Source organism: Cinclus cinclus, chromosome 1, assembly GCF_963662255.1.
Source record: "Cinclus cinclus chromosome 1, bCinCin1.1, whole genome shotgun sequence".
Taxonomy (NCBI): Eukaryota; Metazoa; Chordata; class Aves; order Passeriformes; family Cinclidae; genus Cinclus; species Cinclus cinclus.
In genome coordinates this window covers 102,066,185-102,082,461 of record NC_085046.1, presented here as the reverse complement: position 1 = coordinate 102,082,461, position 16,277 = coordinate 102,066,185, and the positions used below count along the sequence as shown (strand labels likewise).

General features: G+C 36.3%; 1 protein-coding gene across 1 annotated transcript in view; it reads right to left on the bottom strand.

Moving 5' to 3' along the window:
• The window catches only part of LAMA1 (laminin subunit alpha 1), a 94,972-nt gene that overhangs the window by 22,924 nt on the left and 55,771 nt on the right, over positions 1-16,277 (bottom strand). The window contains exons 26-41 of the mRNA XM_062512204.1: positions 16,009-16,188; positions 15,209-15,394; positions 14,960-15,087; positions 13,823-13,943; positions 13,537-13,674; positions 11,697-11,818; positions 10,728-10,814; positions 10,286-10,479; positions 9,212-9,354; positions 6,335-6,433; positions 4,909-5,020; positions 4,574-4,736; positions 2,039-2,249; positions 1,702-1,818; positions 1,452-1,615; positions 693-831 (exon numbers count right to left, since the gene is read on the bottom strand). Of these exons, the coding sequence (XP_062368188.1) occupies positions 693-831; positions 1,452-1,615; positions 1,702-1,818; positions 2,039-2,249; positions 4,574-4,736; positions 4,909-5,020; positions 6,335-6,433; positions 9,212-9,354; positions 10,286-10,479; positions 10,728-10,814; positions 11,697-11,818; positions 13,537-13,674; positions 13,823-13,943; positions 14,960-15,087; positions 15,209-15,394; positions 16,009-16,188 (2,304 nt within the window). The remainder of the gene's footprint in view (positions 1-692; positions 832-1,451; positions 1,616-1,701; positions 1,819-2,038; positions 2,250-4,573; positions 4,737-4,908; positions 5,021-6,334; positions 6,434-9,211; positions 9,355-10,285; positions 10,480-10,727; positions 10,815-11,696; positions 11,819-13,536; positions 13,675-13,822; positions 13,944-14,959; positions 15,088-15,208; positions 15,395-16,008; positions 16,189-16,277) is intronic.

The window sequence follows — 16,277 nt, the reverse complement described above, 5'->3', positions numbered from 1 at the left end:
CTGAAAACATTTAAGTATTTGCCGGCACAAACATAAATTTAATTTATGTTCCTGTTCTTTATGTGATCTTCTATTCATTAATCAGTGGGAACTAGTCTTGTCTTTCTAATCCACTCTTTCAGTAACCATCTGATAATCTTTGAAGGCAGAGGGAAAGTTGATGAAACACAAACACACATTTGTTTTCAAATGTCCTCTACGAAGCAAAGTAGCTGTGGTTGGTAATACCCAGATAGAAATGGAAGAGGCATAGGTCAAATAAGGAGATCGTTGAATAATTCCAAAGGTGCAAAGGCACTACAGGTCTGGGAATTTGCGTTCTATGGAATACATGTCAGATGCCTGATATAAACCCTCATAGAATCAAGTCTGGTCCAGTTAAGCATGCATTAGACACTAAAAAGTAAACAAAAAAAAGGGGAAACGGTACTGTGGCAGAGAGAAAAATCAAGGTAAACAGAATTTGAAATGTGATGCCATTACTGTCAATTACTGCCACTACTACTCCCTTGGAGCAGGGATTCAGGATACAGTATATATTAAGCTGATAGGACAGGCTGCCATCAAGGACATGCCTCCATTCAAGAAGACTCAAGTTTTCAGCAAGTGCAGGGAAAGAAAAACCAATTACAACAATATTCCTAGATAAGAAGGGGGAAGACATAAATGAAAATACTAATTTTGATACTTACCAAATCCAAGGGGCCATTCATAACTCTAGAAGCATCATCTGCCAAACTCTCTGTTGTTTCAATCACACTTTTAACACTGGAGTGAGTGTAGATAGCAGCAGTAGCATTCAGAGTCACATTTCTTACCCTAGAAAGGTCACTAAATAGAAAATTAACAAGCAGTTCTGTTTTCAGTCATTCACTGACTTCCATTCCTTCAATAACAACATGCACATCTTTCCAGAATACATGATGCACTCTGAAAAAAACATGCACACCTTGCCCAGTGTTGCATAAGGGGCCTTCAATTCATTATTTTGACCTCAAAGAACCAGTTAAAAGGTTTTTCAATTACAGGGCTTTTTTCTATTTTGTTAGTTGCTGTTCTGTTTCATTCAATTCCATCTCTTCTTTTTTTCCTCCTATTTTGTTCCCTTTTCTTTATGTTAATATTTTCAATTTATAAAGACCCTTAGAACAAACAAATGATGTCACCTAAACAGTACAGAAACAAGCCCCTATCTAAAACTCAAAAACTAAGTGCAGATACAGGATCTAGGAGGAAATCAAACATCTGAAATCTAATCTATATTAAATTTTGCTTTATTGAATTTAGCTGGCTGAGGTGAAGTCAAGAATTGCTTAATGTTACTCTAAGCAAAATATTCTGATTTCAGAACATGTGTAGGGAATTTGTTTAGTGATTTAGGCCTCTACCTATTTATATTAAATCCGACATTAATGTAAATCTCATAATTTTGCAATTCTTGGGTTTATCACCTCTCTAGTGCATCCGCAAGTCTTTGGAATTGGGTGGCATGTTCCTCAGCTCTATATACCAAGTCAAGCACTCCTCTCACAGACATCTGCATCACCAGCTCATCCACGTGATGTCGCAGTTTGCTGCTCCACAGGACCAACCCATCTTGGTGAACTTCCACATTCTGCAAAAAAAAGTTTCCTTTTTTTTTTTTTTCACTAGCAAAATAAACTTGAGTCTCTAAGAGGATGTTAAAACCTCAGGACTTACAAATGTAGAGTTCTTTACATCTTGGGCAAGAGCAGCAGCAGCATTCAGTAGAACCTTCCCTTCTTTAATGAGCATGGTTGAGACTTCCTCACCTTCCTTTATTTTTAGCTTTTTGTCCTATAGCATGAATCAAGTAGGCTATGAGCCAGCTATACTGATGAGTTCACATAACACATAATATTATGATTTTCAAACAGAGGTCTGGTTTCCTTGACATTTTTAAGGTATCATATATATTAAAACTTTTAAATATGTTTAAAAATGTAAAATATCAAGTTTTAAACACAATCACATGTTTGATATTTCTTATGCAGCAACACTGACTGCCCAGTCTTACATTTAACTCTGCCAGGTTGCTGGAGATGAGAGGAAACAAGCGATGGGTCTCATTGATGTTAGCGAGCGCCTCGTTCACCAGGTCCTGGGCATCCTGCAGTCTGCTGTTCTGCTTTGATAAGAACTGGCTTGCATCTGTTCTTAGTTCAGCAAGTTCCTGCTGGGGTTCGAGATACTCTTTCTGAACCTGGGTCAACAACTTTTCTGCAGCTCTGAAAAAGGAGAGGAATCAGAAATTAAAGAAACATTGAAGGAGAAACTAAGGCATGGATTTCTTAAGGAGAAAATGGTGTAATGTGAAATTAATTTATATGCATCTTCCTACTAAAGTCTGCCATTTTCTTCTAGAACAGCATACATACACACGGTAGTTTGGTTATTCATCTTACCACAAAAAATTATGACTGCTTGGGGAGAGGACAGTAATACAGTTCATAAACTTTGCATGTAATGACTAGAGGGGAAAGGAGAGATTACGATCACATATGTTTCCACTTAATTTGGGACTTAACCCACCATATCAAAATCTCTGTGAAACTTTCCTCTGGGAGTACTCTATATACTAAGTGTAGTGACTCATATTTTGAATGTAGGACCAAATCATCATTTATGAGGATTGGCACTGGAAAGATACAAGTAAACCAGAACTGAAAGACATATATATACCCAAGAGTCTGGTAAATTTTAAATATCAAATAAAAATAAATAGTCATTAAAATGAACAATCTCTGCACTTTTATTTCTAATCAGAAACAGAGATTATCTGACAAATATTAAATTCTCTCTAAAATCTGTCAATTGTTAATTGCTTCAGCTGTTCTATTTGTGAATATTTGCATCTCCATTTGAACACTTTCAGAACTGAAGGAACAGAAATTAAAATTATGCTGAAAGTCTATTCCTTTGTTTCTCTTCATTTCAGCGCATATGCTGAACATTCCAGCCCCTGAAATGGTATTTTTACATAAATGTTTGTCCTTGTTAATCTGAGTGCATACACATAGATCTACAGCCAAAGTGAAAGAAACCTAGTTTATTTCACAGTAATATACAGCCAAATTAATTCCAACTTTCTTCCTGAACAGCAGATGTGCATTTGCATGTATTTCCTAAAACTAAAAATTCAGACTCCTTTCAATCGGAAGCCACAGCCTTAAAAAGTTACAAGATCTAAAGTATTTTGCAAGTCAATAATGGCTTCTGTTTCAGCATAGAGTAAAAAGGTTACATTCCAAATTGTCTGGGGACTTTGCCCTTCATGGCAAATGTGTGGAGACCTCAGTTACAAATGTTACCTCAAGTGCATTATCACAAACTCAGTCCGCTGTGAGTCATGTGGCAACATCTACTCCCTAAAATACAGACTAGCAAGCTGCTTATTTAAATAATTTTTCAATTTACAGCTGCATTGCTTAAGAGATTCTGCAGAGCAAACAACCTTATAGAACTTATTAACTCTCTCCTTCGATCTGTCAAAGGACCCTTATCAGAGAGCTTTCAGGAATTTCAACAGAGACTATAATTGAAAAAGTTGATTTGCAAACACCTTCTATAACAGCTCAAAAGCTGTTGATGTTGAAAATCAGAACCTTCTTTTACTATGGATAAACACATTTAGAAACATATTTGAAGTTCCTAATAAGAATAAATAGTACATTTCTGGTCCATTTTCGTGCCTATATAGTTTCTATACAGTTCTATATTCAGCAGAAGAGTCTGCTGAACAAACTGAGACATGTTACCAACACAAACACTCTATCCTGCTTAATCCAAACACTTAATAAAAAAATAGTCAAAATTCCAGAAATATTCTACTCTGGTCTAAATCCTCATTCCTTGAAGCCAGTGTTAACATTCCTACAGGTTTTGGTGTGCTATGGCATTAGTTAGTATTTCTGAAAGTCGAACAAAAAAATTGCTGACTTTTGGAACCGTAACTTTTTAATCTTGCAATAAGCACTAATAATGACTATAAAAGCCATTTAAAAATAGCCTTCAACTGGGGAAAAATCAGGACAACAGAATACAATCCTAAACAATGGTTCAGAATGCTTTAAAAAATGCCTTGTCTTTATTTGCTGATCTTTGTGTTACATATTCCAGTGACAATAAATTGTCGTGTCCTTCAGCAGGCCTGACATGTCCTGGGCTTGCAATTGACTGAGATAGTTTTTGACTGAGATAGTTTTCAGCCAAAATCAGCACAGAGGTGCATATTAGGGTAAGATCTGAAAGAATCTGAAATCAGTGAGTCTTTTGACTTATTGCAAGGGAACTTTATATCACATCCAAGTTAATAGGCTTTACTGCTGATTTTACAGACTTCTAAAACACTTTATTATTGATTAGTGTCACATGGGATGACCAAGTATCACCAAATCATGTAACTCCAAAACAAAGTTCACACAGCTCCACCTGGGCTAACTATCACACTGCCACTTATTATGGCAAAATGTTTCTCCAGCTATCTCTTCAAAAGAGGAGTGTTGCACGGCAAGACATATGTGAAATAAAATTTTTGGTAGAACAGCCTTACTTTAGGACTGCGGTAGCATTATGATGCTTTTGAACGAAATCCTTCTTGCGCAATGCATCCAAAAGGGCAGAAATATCATCCTGCAGGCTCTGAGATGTAGCATTTGACAGTGGCAGATCCAGGCCCAGTGTTTCATTTAGTGACAAAGCAACTTCAGCAAGAACTGAGTAGGAGAGCAAACAGTTTAGTCATACCACTAAAAAAAAAAAAATAACATCTTTGAATCCCCTGTGCAAACTGTAGAATTTTTCATTTAAATAAGACTTTAAGAGTTGTAAAGGACATACCCTTACTAAATTTTGTAAAGAAATGGAAATATCTTAAAAACAGGATACCTTTGATGGTTGTATGTACTGTGTCAATAAAGCCAGTCAGTTCTTGACTTTTATTCCTGGTTTTCTGAGTCATTGTGTCAAGTTGTTGAGCTTTTCTCAAGAATCTAGTTGTCTAGAATAAAATCAGAGATTATATTTGACAGTTCTCCTAAAACACTGATTAATTCCTGACACATGTCTATGGTTTTTATCCTTATTTTCTTAATATTGAGGATATTTTAGTTTAAGGAAACAATGCTTTTTGATAAGATAAATCTAACTGATTTACAGATCTCTGATGCTTCCACGCTTGCAGATGCCTTAATTGTGTTTAAAGTTCCAGACTCTCAGATCAGAGCTATCAATTATTTCCATAATCAGTAAGCTTATAATTAGCAAAGCTATTTCTTTAACTAAGTAAATATTATATAATTTTTTAGGTACAACTAATGTTTGTTAAGAAAAATCACTGCTCTGGATACATCAATATTAATTCAATACAATAACAACGCTCAGTGAAAGCACCTGGTTAGATTTTCTACTCATGGTCAAAAAATTATAAGAACATATGGTCAACAATTAGATCTAATGGCTGAAGTTCTATGGTGTATTTCCTATCTACAATTATTCTTCTATTAAGACTGGATAAAGAATACAAATGTTGTCTACTTTTCCTGTGAGACTTTAACAGATTTATTTCTCCTGAGATCATTTTAAACACAACACAACAGGTACCAAGGACTTTTTGGTGAATACTTAGCCGTGACATAACTTTCAAAAAGCTCCACATATTAAAACCAATGAGAAGAAAGCAATTCAGTCTCTCCAGTTTTAGGACATTACATGATCACAGTACAAAAAAATTTAACTTGAACAGAAACCATGTAAATCTCCTCTACAATATCATAAACTACTGTAGTTTGCAGAAATTAACTCCTCTTTGCAGGAAGACTACAGCATGGAGTGAATTCCTTCACTGAACTCTACAGATTTAGCCTGGAGAAAAGGGGACTCAGAGGGACCTTATCACTCTCTACAACTCCCTGAAAGGTGGCTGTAGTCAGGTAGGGGTTCGTCTCTTTCTCCAGGCAGCAACTGACAGAACAAGAGGACACAGTCTTAAGCCGCACCAAGGGAAATTATAGGTTGGATATTAGGAAAAAGTTTTTTATGGAAAGAGTGATAAAGTATTGGAATTGTCTGTCTGGGGAGGTGGTGGAGTTACCATCCCTGGATGTGTTTAATAAAAGACCAAATGCGGCACTTGTTGCCATGGTTTAGTTGAGGTGTTAAGGCATGGGTTAGACTCAAAGATCTTGAAGGTCTCTTCCAACCTAGTGATTCTGTGTAAATAATTTCTGAACAAGTCTCTGGTATTAAGCTATTATGTTATGAAATCTCAAATTATTTCTCCAGATCGACTAAGAATAAAGAAACCAGCACCTACCTCTTCATACAAGTAATCAATTCCCCCTGATAAGTTCAGAAGATTTTCTTCTGCTATATCTAATGAGTAAGTCGGATCTTCTCTAGGAACTATAGACCTCTGTAAGAAATGAGAAGTAACAGCTCACTGTAATTTGAAGAGTTTTTTGTGGGTCCAGAAAAGATGGTTAGAAAATAACTATGGACACTATTTGGACTATAGTGATGCACACAAGATGACAAAGTAATTACATACAGTTCATGCAACACAGTGTACCATTTCTTTAAATAAGCAAGAATCCAGCCATGTTGTATTTTTTATTGAGTAAAAAGGAAGGAAGCAGCAGCTCTGTATTCCTGAGTCTCAATTTCACCAGTCTGAGCTGCCCAAATAAACTACTTTGAGGAGTTCCAAGGCCATTCAAATTAAATATTTCACTCGGTCCCATAGCTGCTACTATTTCAGCAGCTGGTCCTGTCAGAATAGCTGCACTAGGGTGTATCTGTGAGGATGATCTCGGAGATCAGCAGTCCTGAGGTTCCCTTTGTCGATGAGAAAGAATAATAGGCTCAAGGCCAGCTCCAACTTACTCCATATGGCAATAAATAGGTCATTGTACCCAAGTCTGTAATATTTGATACAGTCAAGGCCTGCAAAGAATACCACTTCTCTAAAGATGCAAAGGAAGTTATGACACCTCTTAAAGAGAGAGCAATCTAGGAAAGGTTATTTTTAGATTTCAGATGTTTCAGAGCTAATCATAGTAAATTAAAAATTTTATACATATATATATATACACACACACACATATAAGTAAAATCCAAATTTTTCAAAAAGTAGTGCACAAGAGTATCCAACAGCCTTGGGTCAAATGGAAATTTCAAAGAAAACTAAAGGTCTTGAGCCTAAAAGCCCAGCAGGTTTCTTTAAAAGCCTAGTTCAAAAAAGCAGGACAGGACAGCAACCAAGCTAAGTTTATCAGGGGGAGTAAAGCAGGAGGCTTTAACTAGACAAACAGAACTACTGAAGTCTTCCAATGGACTGGAGGTGCAGAAGCAATGAGGAGTGGACAATCTGATTTGATAACATTGTCATTACCAGCAGACCCACAGAAAGGCACAGAAAAGAGGAAGAACTTGAGTTCCTGAGCTACCAGTATGAGTGCAGGGGACAGCCTTTCAGGTAAGATCTGTAATTCACAGAAATAACCTTGGGGATTTTCTGTCCTCCAGCCACAGTTCCTTTGGTATAAGGCAAAAGGTAAGGTAATCTTTGAATATCCAGAAAAAGGGGAATATCTGCTTCCAAACAGAGAAAAATTATAAGACTATCAATTTACCCCCACTACTTAATTGTTTAAAAACACCTTGGTCCAACATAAACAACATTACATGAATCGCAAGAAGTTTTGTATCACTTTAAGCACCCCACTTTCAAGCAAGTAACATCTGGCTTTGACTTAATTTTAATATTTAAAAAATGTATATACTAAAACTTCAAAAGTAAGAAGTAAATAGAAGCTTACTTAAGTAGTTAAGGTGAACTTACTACAAACTTACCATAGTTAAGAAAGTTAAGCTTACTTAAGAAGTAGAAACTGCCCTTATTTTTACTAAAGATTTGACTTTTCTTTGCAATAAAGTGCTCAGTAAAAACTACATATGAATAATGTTTCCAAGCAAAAGATGATGGTACTCCTATTACAAACACAAACTAATTATAGAAAGTAAGTGAATTGTATCCTTGAAGTATTACAAAAGTTCAGTACAATTATGCTTAGGACATAAAGGAAGGGAAGCATAACTGAAGCTTTCCAACTAAAAGGTTAGCAATTAAAATTGAAGGATAAGAGTACCTCTGCTGAAGCATAAACATTTAATTTAATCAAGTTTGCCATCAATTATTGTAAATATTAACATTTTGAAGTACACTAGAACTCATTCTGCTTTTAATTGAAGAAATTATAATTCAAAATTTTAGTTGCTGAATTTTGCAGCACAAAAAGACTCAATTTTTATTTTTCTTGTGATATGGTGAAATACAAAGAATATGGCTTTGTTTCTGACCAAGAGCTTGTCTGCTTGACTATTGCTGAGAAGACTAACCAACAAATGTGCCTATTTTCAGTAGCCATGAAGCAGGGAGGTTCCTGTTTATCTCTGTTTTTATGCAGAGGCCACATGAACCTATTCGTCAGCAGCAATAAATGACCTTCTAGAATCACAAAATACTATTTCATGCTTTGTTTAAGGGGGAGGGGAGCTGAAGGGAAGTTTGCCCCAAGCAGTCTGAAAGTGTCCAACACTGAAATGTTTACCTGACTTTAGTGTCCTGAGATGGAGTGTAGGGTAAAGCACTTGGACTGCCACACAGCCAAAAGGAAAGGAAACTGCTGCACCCCAAGCACCTTTGCTAATGGAAAAGCATCCTACTACTCCAGGGAAGGACACAGCAAGCTCTAGGGAAACAGCCTCTAGATTTACGCCTTGGCAGCTCTTTAGCAAAAAAAGGACCAAAAAGGAAGACAACCTGGCCTGCTGTTTCTATTTCTCCACTGAAAGTTAATCACTTTGCTGGCCAGACTTAAGAATTCATATAATCTATGTGAAGCACATACATACACCATGTTCAAAAAACCAATTGCTGATTAAAAAATATGTATTAATCCTTTTATTTAAATGCCAGAGGAACAAATGAAAAGAAACTAAAAGAGGCAGCCAAATAACTTAAGCTGTATTTCAACAGCAAACATAATGATCTTAATCTGGTATCACTTACACATATTCAAGCCATGAACTTTAGGAGGCCTTCTGTCAAATTAGTAGCATCTGTGGGTGGCTGCAAATTTTGTTTTAAAAGTGTGACTGAATATTTCTCCTGTTTATGTTTTCATTTTACCTTCAGATGTTGTGTTGCATTCTCCATCTCTGACAATATCCCATAGGGCACAGGGTCAATACCAGTGAGGTTCACTGAAAGCATGGCCTCATTGAGATTATCCAAACTGTTTAACAAAACTCCTGTGCAGTTGTCATTACAAGCTAAATAAACAATTTTAAGGAAGTAATATTAGACAAAAAGACAAAAGACAAAGATACTGACAAAAAACAGAGATAAAGACAAAAATACTGCATTTTTGATTCAGACAGTATGTGCCTTCATCATTTCAGTTATGAGTGATGAAGTATAACTCTGAATATACAGATTTGCAGTCTTGCCTTTCCCTTCTTGCCCAAGAGTGAACTTATTCCAAACACATTCTCCTTAGGTTAGCACACATTACAGTCCTATTGGTTCTGCTAACTATTGAGCTGCTTGCTGTATTATAAGCTTATTGAGCCTATTTAGCTATTTTGCAATAAATCCATGTTGAAGCCATTCAGTAAAACAGGCTCATCAGACAGAAAATTCAACCTACAGTCCTGTAATTCCATTTATTTCCCAGATTTTTTTTTATTTATACAAAATAAAACCAGAGTTCTAAATCCTGATTCATTATAGAAGTAGATTGCTGTACTAGATATGTCTCTCTGCTACTTAGAATCTCATAAAGAATTGCAAGAGCAATTATTGGGGGAATATGACATTATTGGTGGACAATGCCTATAAACTTGACATAATTCCAAAAGTATTATTACAGCAACCTCACATCCAAAGAGTCAATGATATAGGAATTTAAGATTTTGCAACAAATAAGATATTATACAGTCAGCAAAAGTCTTAAAATTATCTTTCCTTGTCTTGTAACAAGTCATTTTAAGGATTAACTGCTGGTTGAGGCCTCCAGAGAATACCTTCTCCAAACCTCTCAGTTTTACAGAAATAAATAATAATTTGTTAGGGTTTCTTTCCTTCACAGAAGGAACAGGGCCTGACATCATAGATCTATTTAAGGAATAACCATGTGCACATAAATATCACTGGAGTAGACCACAGCCCCTTAGGAAAGTAAACAATTTAAGAACCACCTACACACACACTCGTCTTCCACCAGAAGATGCCTCGGCTCACACTCCTCACAGAGCTGTCCCGTTACCCCCGGCTTACAGAGGCACTGCCCAGTGGCACCATCGCAATTCCCATCAACAGAACCGCCAGGATTGCACTGGCACAGATGGCAGCTGCCACCAGGGAGCTGAGGGTCACCAAAATAGCCAGGGGAGCACCTGCAGGGAAGAACGGCACACTGAACATCACGGGATATTTATTCATCATGACATCAGATGTTACATTTACTGACAGCTCAGAGTTTTTCTTAATAATTCAGCGGTAACTAGCAAATCACTCCAAGTCCTTGAGCACTCTTTTATACACTTATTTATGAACACTGAATAATCTGAGTATACATACAACTCATATGAACCAAACTGTCCTTGGGAGCTCGGAATAAATGGGAACATCATGTGTAACTCACCTTTCACAGTACTGTCCTTCATATCCTGGGAGACAAGCATCACAGAGGTAATCCTGAACACCTTTCAGGACACAAGTGGGACTAAAACTGGAGGAAGGATAAACAAATAACAGCTATCATACAAATAAAAGACCGTACAAATACAGATAACATCTTCAGCCACGGGTTAAATGCTGTAAGCAACAGCATCCTCTGTTTAACCTGATTGCATTGCTGCAGAATTTGTACTTTTAAGTTAGTTAAGTTTGCTTTCCCAGTGTGGCTCCATTACTGCATAACATGCTAGAACACCTTATGGTCTTCCTTTGACAACCTAAGACAATGTAAAATGGATGCTGTATGATATGGCTATTGTTTGTATTTAACTGAGCCTTGCATGAGGACACCAGAATTGCTAGACTCTCATTCTGACTCAATTATACAAAAGCAAACAACAAATGTGTTTTTAAAGCTTCTGAAAAAAAACAGCAGCATTGTGTTTTTCAAAATACAAAGTTAACTGTTCCTCTACCAAACAAGCAGATGTGTAGATTTCAGACAAAAGAGTGTTTGTTCTTCCCCTTGGATTGATCTCATGAAAAGTTCCTGCATTGAGTGGGGGATGGCCTGATCTTGGTAAATATAAAAGTGCTGTTCTCTGAATGAAGAAAGTGACTCATATGTGACACTTAACAATGTCACAGCAACTTAGTCAACTATCTATACAGTCTATGTGTCTGTTTTAGTCTTAGACAAAAAACTGACTCATCTATCACCTAATCCTTTTATTTTAAAATTTCACAGATAGCAGTACAGCTCAGAATGCAAGCTCCATTTACTAAATAAAAATAGGCAGCATTCAAATGTATAAAAATTAAGGACACATAAAAATAACCAACCCCTATTGTCATAGTGGAGGAGGAGATTAGATGTACAACACAAGAAATGGGAATGGTAAAACATGTACTGGATTTAGTAAGTTCTTGCTACCTGACAGGGTTGGCTCTGGGACAGGCACAGAGAGAGCAGTCATTGACAGATCCAGCTACTTTCCCATAATAGCCTGGGGCACAAGCACTGCAGTAATCACCAACTGTGTTATCTCTACAGTTCTGTGGGACACAAAATTCAGATGGCTTTAAGCAACAACAAACAACAGGAGTAAATTTATCTACTTTATCAGTACATGTGTACAGTTTCCAACAATGACCTCAACACGTCACTACAATACAGTGTCACTACACTACAGGTCAACATTCTCTGAATAAAAAAATCTTTTATGTAAACAGAATGCCAGTGTATTTTCTCTTATGTGAATGCCCCTTCAGGCATGCTGACCTAATTTCTTTTCTAAATTTCCATAAATTCTATGTATTTTTGCTACTATTGATCAATTCAGGTCAGGGCATCACAGTACAAAAAAAAAATCCTAAAAAATATCCAAAATAAACAAAAATTCCAAACAAAAGAAACAAACAAAAAAGGAGAAAAAATTAACAGAACAGCTGGTTTTCTCTTTCAGCATTTCAGCAAATGCTGAGGACTCTCCAGAGTCATGATTCACAGACACTACATTTAATTTGTCAAGAGTACTGATCAATAACCAGTTCTATTAATATTAAAACACTAAATTTATATTATAAACACAATTTAATTGACTAATCCTTCAAGTGAACACAAACACTTTTCTCCTTTCCCTCCCTTTTATCTTTTAACCTTTCTTTTTTCTTATTCTGTATTTCATATACTGCTAGCATGTATTTTAGGTTGGTTGATGAGGTAAACAGTAGCAATGCAACCTCCTATTTTATGGGAGCAGAAGTCAGGGGGAAACCAGCTCTCTTGCCTACACCACTCAGCTGGATATGTCTGAGCATTAATGTCAAGACACAGATGACCTGCTAATCCTCAACAAGAACCTAAGAGGAAGAATGATGAATGTTCACCTTTGTGAAAGACCTTGTAAAAGTGAGAACCTTAGTTTTCACTCATGAGATACACACTTTTGTGCAAACCTGAAAGCAAAAGAATAGCTTAGAAAAGCCTGAAGGACTAAGGAAACCCACTTAAAAACTAACTTCAAGAATGAATTCATCAGAAGTTGACTTTGAACTAACCCACTCACCAATGGAAAAATAAAGCAACTGCAGAAAAAACATAGGAAAAATACTGAGCAGTGACAGGGAATGGACTTAATATACCTTATTTGCTTGGCTGAGAATTTGCTGTCTACAGCCTGTCATACCACAAGAGAGAGGAAATGTGTTAGTCATATGTGACCCCTCTTTGCAACCTTTGGGAAAAAAAAAACTGAGGAAAGTGAGCAAATCAACTTAGCTGAGGCATAATCCCTACATTACTGTAGTTTGGCCATTAAAAACGCCTCCTTGAAAGCTACCCAGAGGATTCTCTTCTGGAGAAAGAATTTACATTTTATTTAAGTCTGTGGTGCAGACTTCATTTCTTTTTTTGTGTGCCTAAAGCAGACCTTGTCCAGACACCCAAAAAGTCTCTCAGAAAACCAGACAAACTCAACCAATATACAAGTAATATTAAAAGTAAAATTGAAACAAAAATAATTAATGAGTTTGAGTATGTTAATGCCCCAAAACCTTGCTAAATTTACTGAATGGACCTTAAGGGAAAGTATTCAGATTTTCCATCTTTCAGAGCTGTGGAGGGGGGAAAAAAAAAAAAATCACATTTTGTCCAAGAGGTACAGCCATATACTTCTCCTTAAAACTTCTTGAATTGTTACTGCCATTGTATGCTCAGGTGAAATCAACAGAAGAATGTGTAAGATGTACACATGCAACCCAAGACAACATACCAAGCACTTTCCAGTGTCAGGATCACAGGTTTCACTGTGGTTGTTGCACTGACATGGCACACAGGGTGCTATTAGAGTGTGAGGCTCTCTTACACTGAGTTCTGTATGCTTTCCCCTGTAGTATCCTGGAGCACAGCTCTAGTTGTAAGGGGAATAAAATAAATTTTTTTAAAAAAATATCACAGCTATCAACAGCTACAAATAATTTTAAAAACCATTTAAGTAATTTTTTTTTCTTTTACTTTCCTACTATTAGACACACAAAAAGGATTCAAGGGCTCAGTACCTGGCAGGACAATCCAGTATAACCAGCAGGACACCTACATTGCTCTATAAGATGAGCTAGAGGTCTGCCTACATGCATTTCTTCAAACTCGATTGCAAGTTCCATTGAGATATTTGCAATTCTACAAGATATATGCGGAAGAGAGTGTGAACATCTAAAGAAGCACAAATGCTAAAAACAAGATCCAAAAACATTTTCATGCTTCAAGGTTAGGGCTAGAATATATAATCTTCTACCATTTCCCATGCAAATATATCGAAAACTGAAGATTATCTTACTTATTTATGGGATTTAAGAAGCTACAGCTAAACACATCAGAAATTATTGAAAGCATTAAAGGCTGATCCCTCTCGGTCTGGAAAACCCACCATGCAAGATTACATAATTTTTCCTCAGAAATATTAGACAAATATATTTGTCTCATCACACAATTTTGGACAGAGCTAGCAAAAAGAAAATTGAGGGCATGTGAATCAAAAATAACACAGAATCTGAAGGTGGAATCAGACTTCATAACAGCTCTGAAGACATACAGAATGGGTTTTTGTTGGATGCATCTTTGCTTGTCTTATTAGTTTCCAGACTGACAGATGAAATGATGACATCCCATCCCGTCACTCTCACTAGTTATTTAATTCTGGACAAAATGGTAATAAAATGCTACTATTCTGAGGTAGAACTATCTTATTACCACTGCCCAGAGTGTTTCAAGCTACAGGAGATGCCTAGATTGATACAAACCCAAGAACTCAAGGGACCATGTGCTTCAACTGAAAAAAGAAACAAAAAATTCAACATCCATAAAAATAAATGGGAAACAAATATTTTAGAAAATATAAAATATTTAACTATTTAACCAGTCCTGCAGAACACTGCAGCAGCCTGTGCTCCTTTGTGTGTTTTGCTATCAAAGTAAACAGCAGAGTCATTTAGTGTTTCACAAAAAAAAAACAAGAGGGATTCTGCTGCAATTAAAATTCAAATGTTTTCTTGTCAGAGGAAGAGAAAAAGTCATAAATAGGAAATTGTAAATTTTTCTGAGGTAACTCTTTACTCTGTAGCTCAACTGGGGCTATTTGTAAGTTAAACTACAATAAATGCAATACAACAAATAAATGCAATCAGAGGTTGCTCTACCTGCTTTGCTGTAATCCTTGGCCATAAGCTGCCTTGATAAGGATGTATTCAACATTGCTGAGCACAGACATGAAGTCAGAACGTAAGACAGGTTCATCAGACACAGAGTTAAAATACTTCCAAGAATCCTAGGAAAACAACACCACTATTATTACTACTACTACTATTATTATTATCATCATTATAAAAAACATGAACATTCAAGTTTACTTCAAGGTAATTCTGTGTTCCTCCTATGTTTTGGCTTACCTCCTTCATTTCTACTTCCTTGTTAGTTCTTACTCCATTTTCTGGAGAAGGTATGTCTACATAGATGACCAACTTGCTAGTGTGACCTCCTTTCATTAGAATCTGTGGCTCAAAATTTGAGGTTCCAAAGCCATCCAAAGCATAAAAGGCAATAGTGTATCTCAGCTTCCCTCCATAGGCCATGAGCTGTTTGGATTAAAAATTATTGCTATTATTTAATCTGAGGTCTGAGCAACTAGCTGAAAATATTTTAACATCATCTATAGACTGGAAAACTGCCAGTCCTTTGATGAATTGGCAATAAAACATGAAAACTGACTTAAACTCAGTGGTTTCTCCACTAAGGTTAAATACATACTTCTAAATAGCAGTCTTAGTTTCTTTACCTAGACCCTCTCAAGGTGTGCACTGAATTTTCATCCAATTGCTAAGCAACAGAGATTCCATGATATACTGGTTCAAGTATGAAAATTCTTTAAATTTCTACAATGAAACCAAATATATCACTCATCCCCCCCCCCCCCCCCCCCCGCCTTCCCCCAACAAATCTGTGAAGTAATTTAATATGGGTGTTAGCCATTAACAGGGTAAAAAAAATCTTGTTAGGAAAGGGTAATGTAAGTATATTGTTTGTGCTAGTTATAAGTGAGTTCTATCACTGAATAGTTACAATATTATGACCTACAAGAATAGAACTAGACAGAAATGTGTTATGAAGATGAAATTACTATTCTAGAGTAAAGGAGGGTCTATTAGACAACAAAGTTATCTTGAAACATTCTAATTATTTACATTCTTACCTGGTCTCCCTGAAACTGCTCTGGCAACTTCCAGTAAAATGTTTCTGTATTTAAGTATTTTCTGACTATGGCAGCATCCAATAAAACATCAGGAAATTGTGAAAATACTCCTTCCACTGTTCCAGTCAGGTTACTTTGAGCTACTACATGCAGAATAGCCTGATCTGGAGTTAAGGTTATCTGTGGCATAAAGAGCAAAAGATTAATTGAAAAAAATATCCTGTTTACAATTTTAGCTGCTTTGAAACAGTCAGTAGTCCATCTTAGAG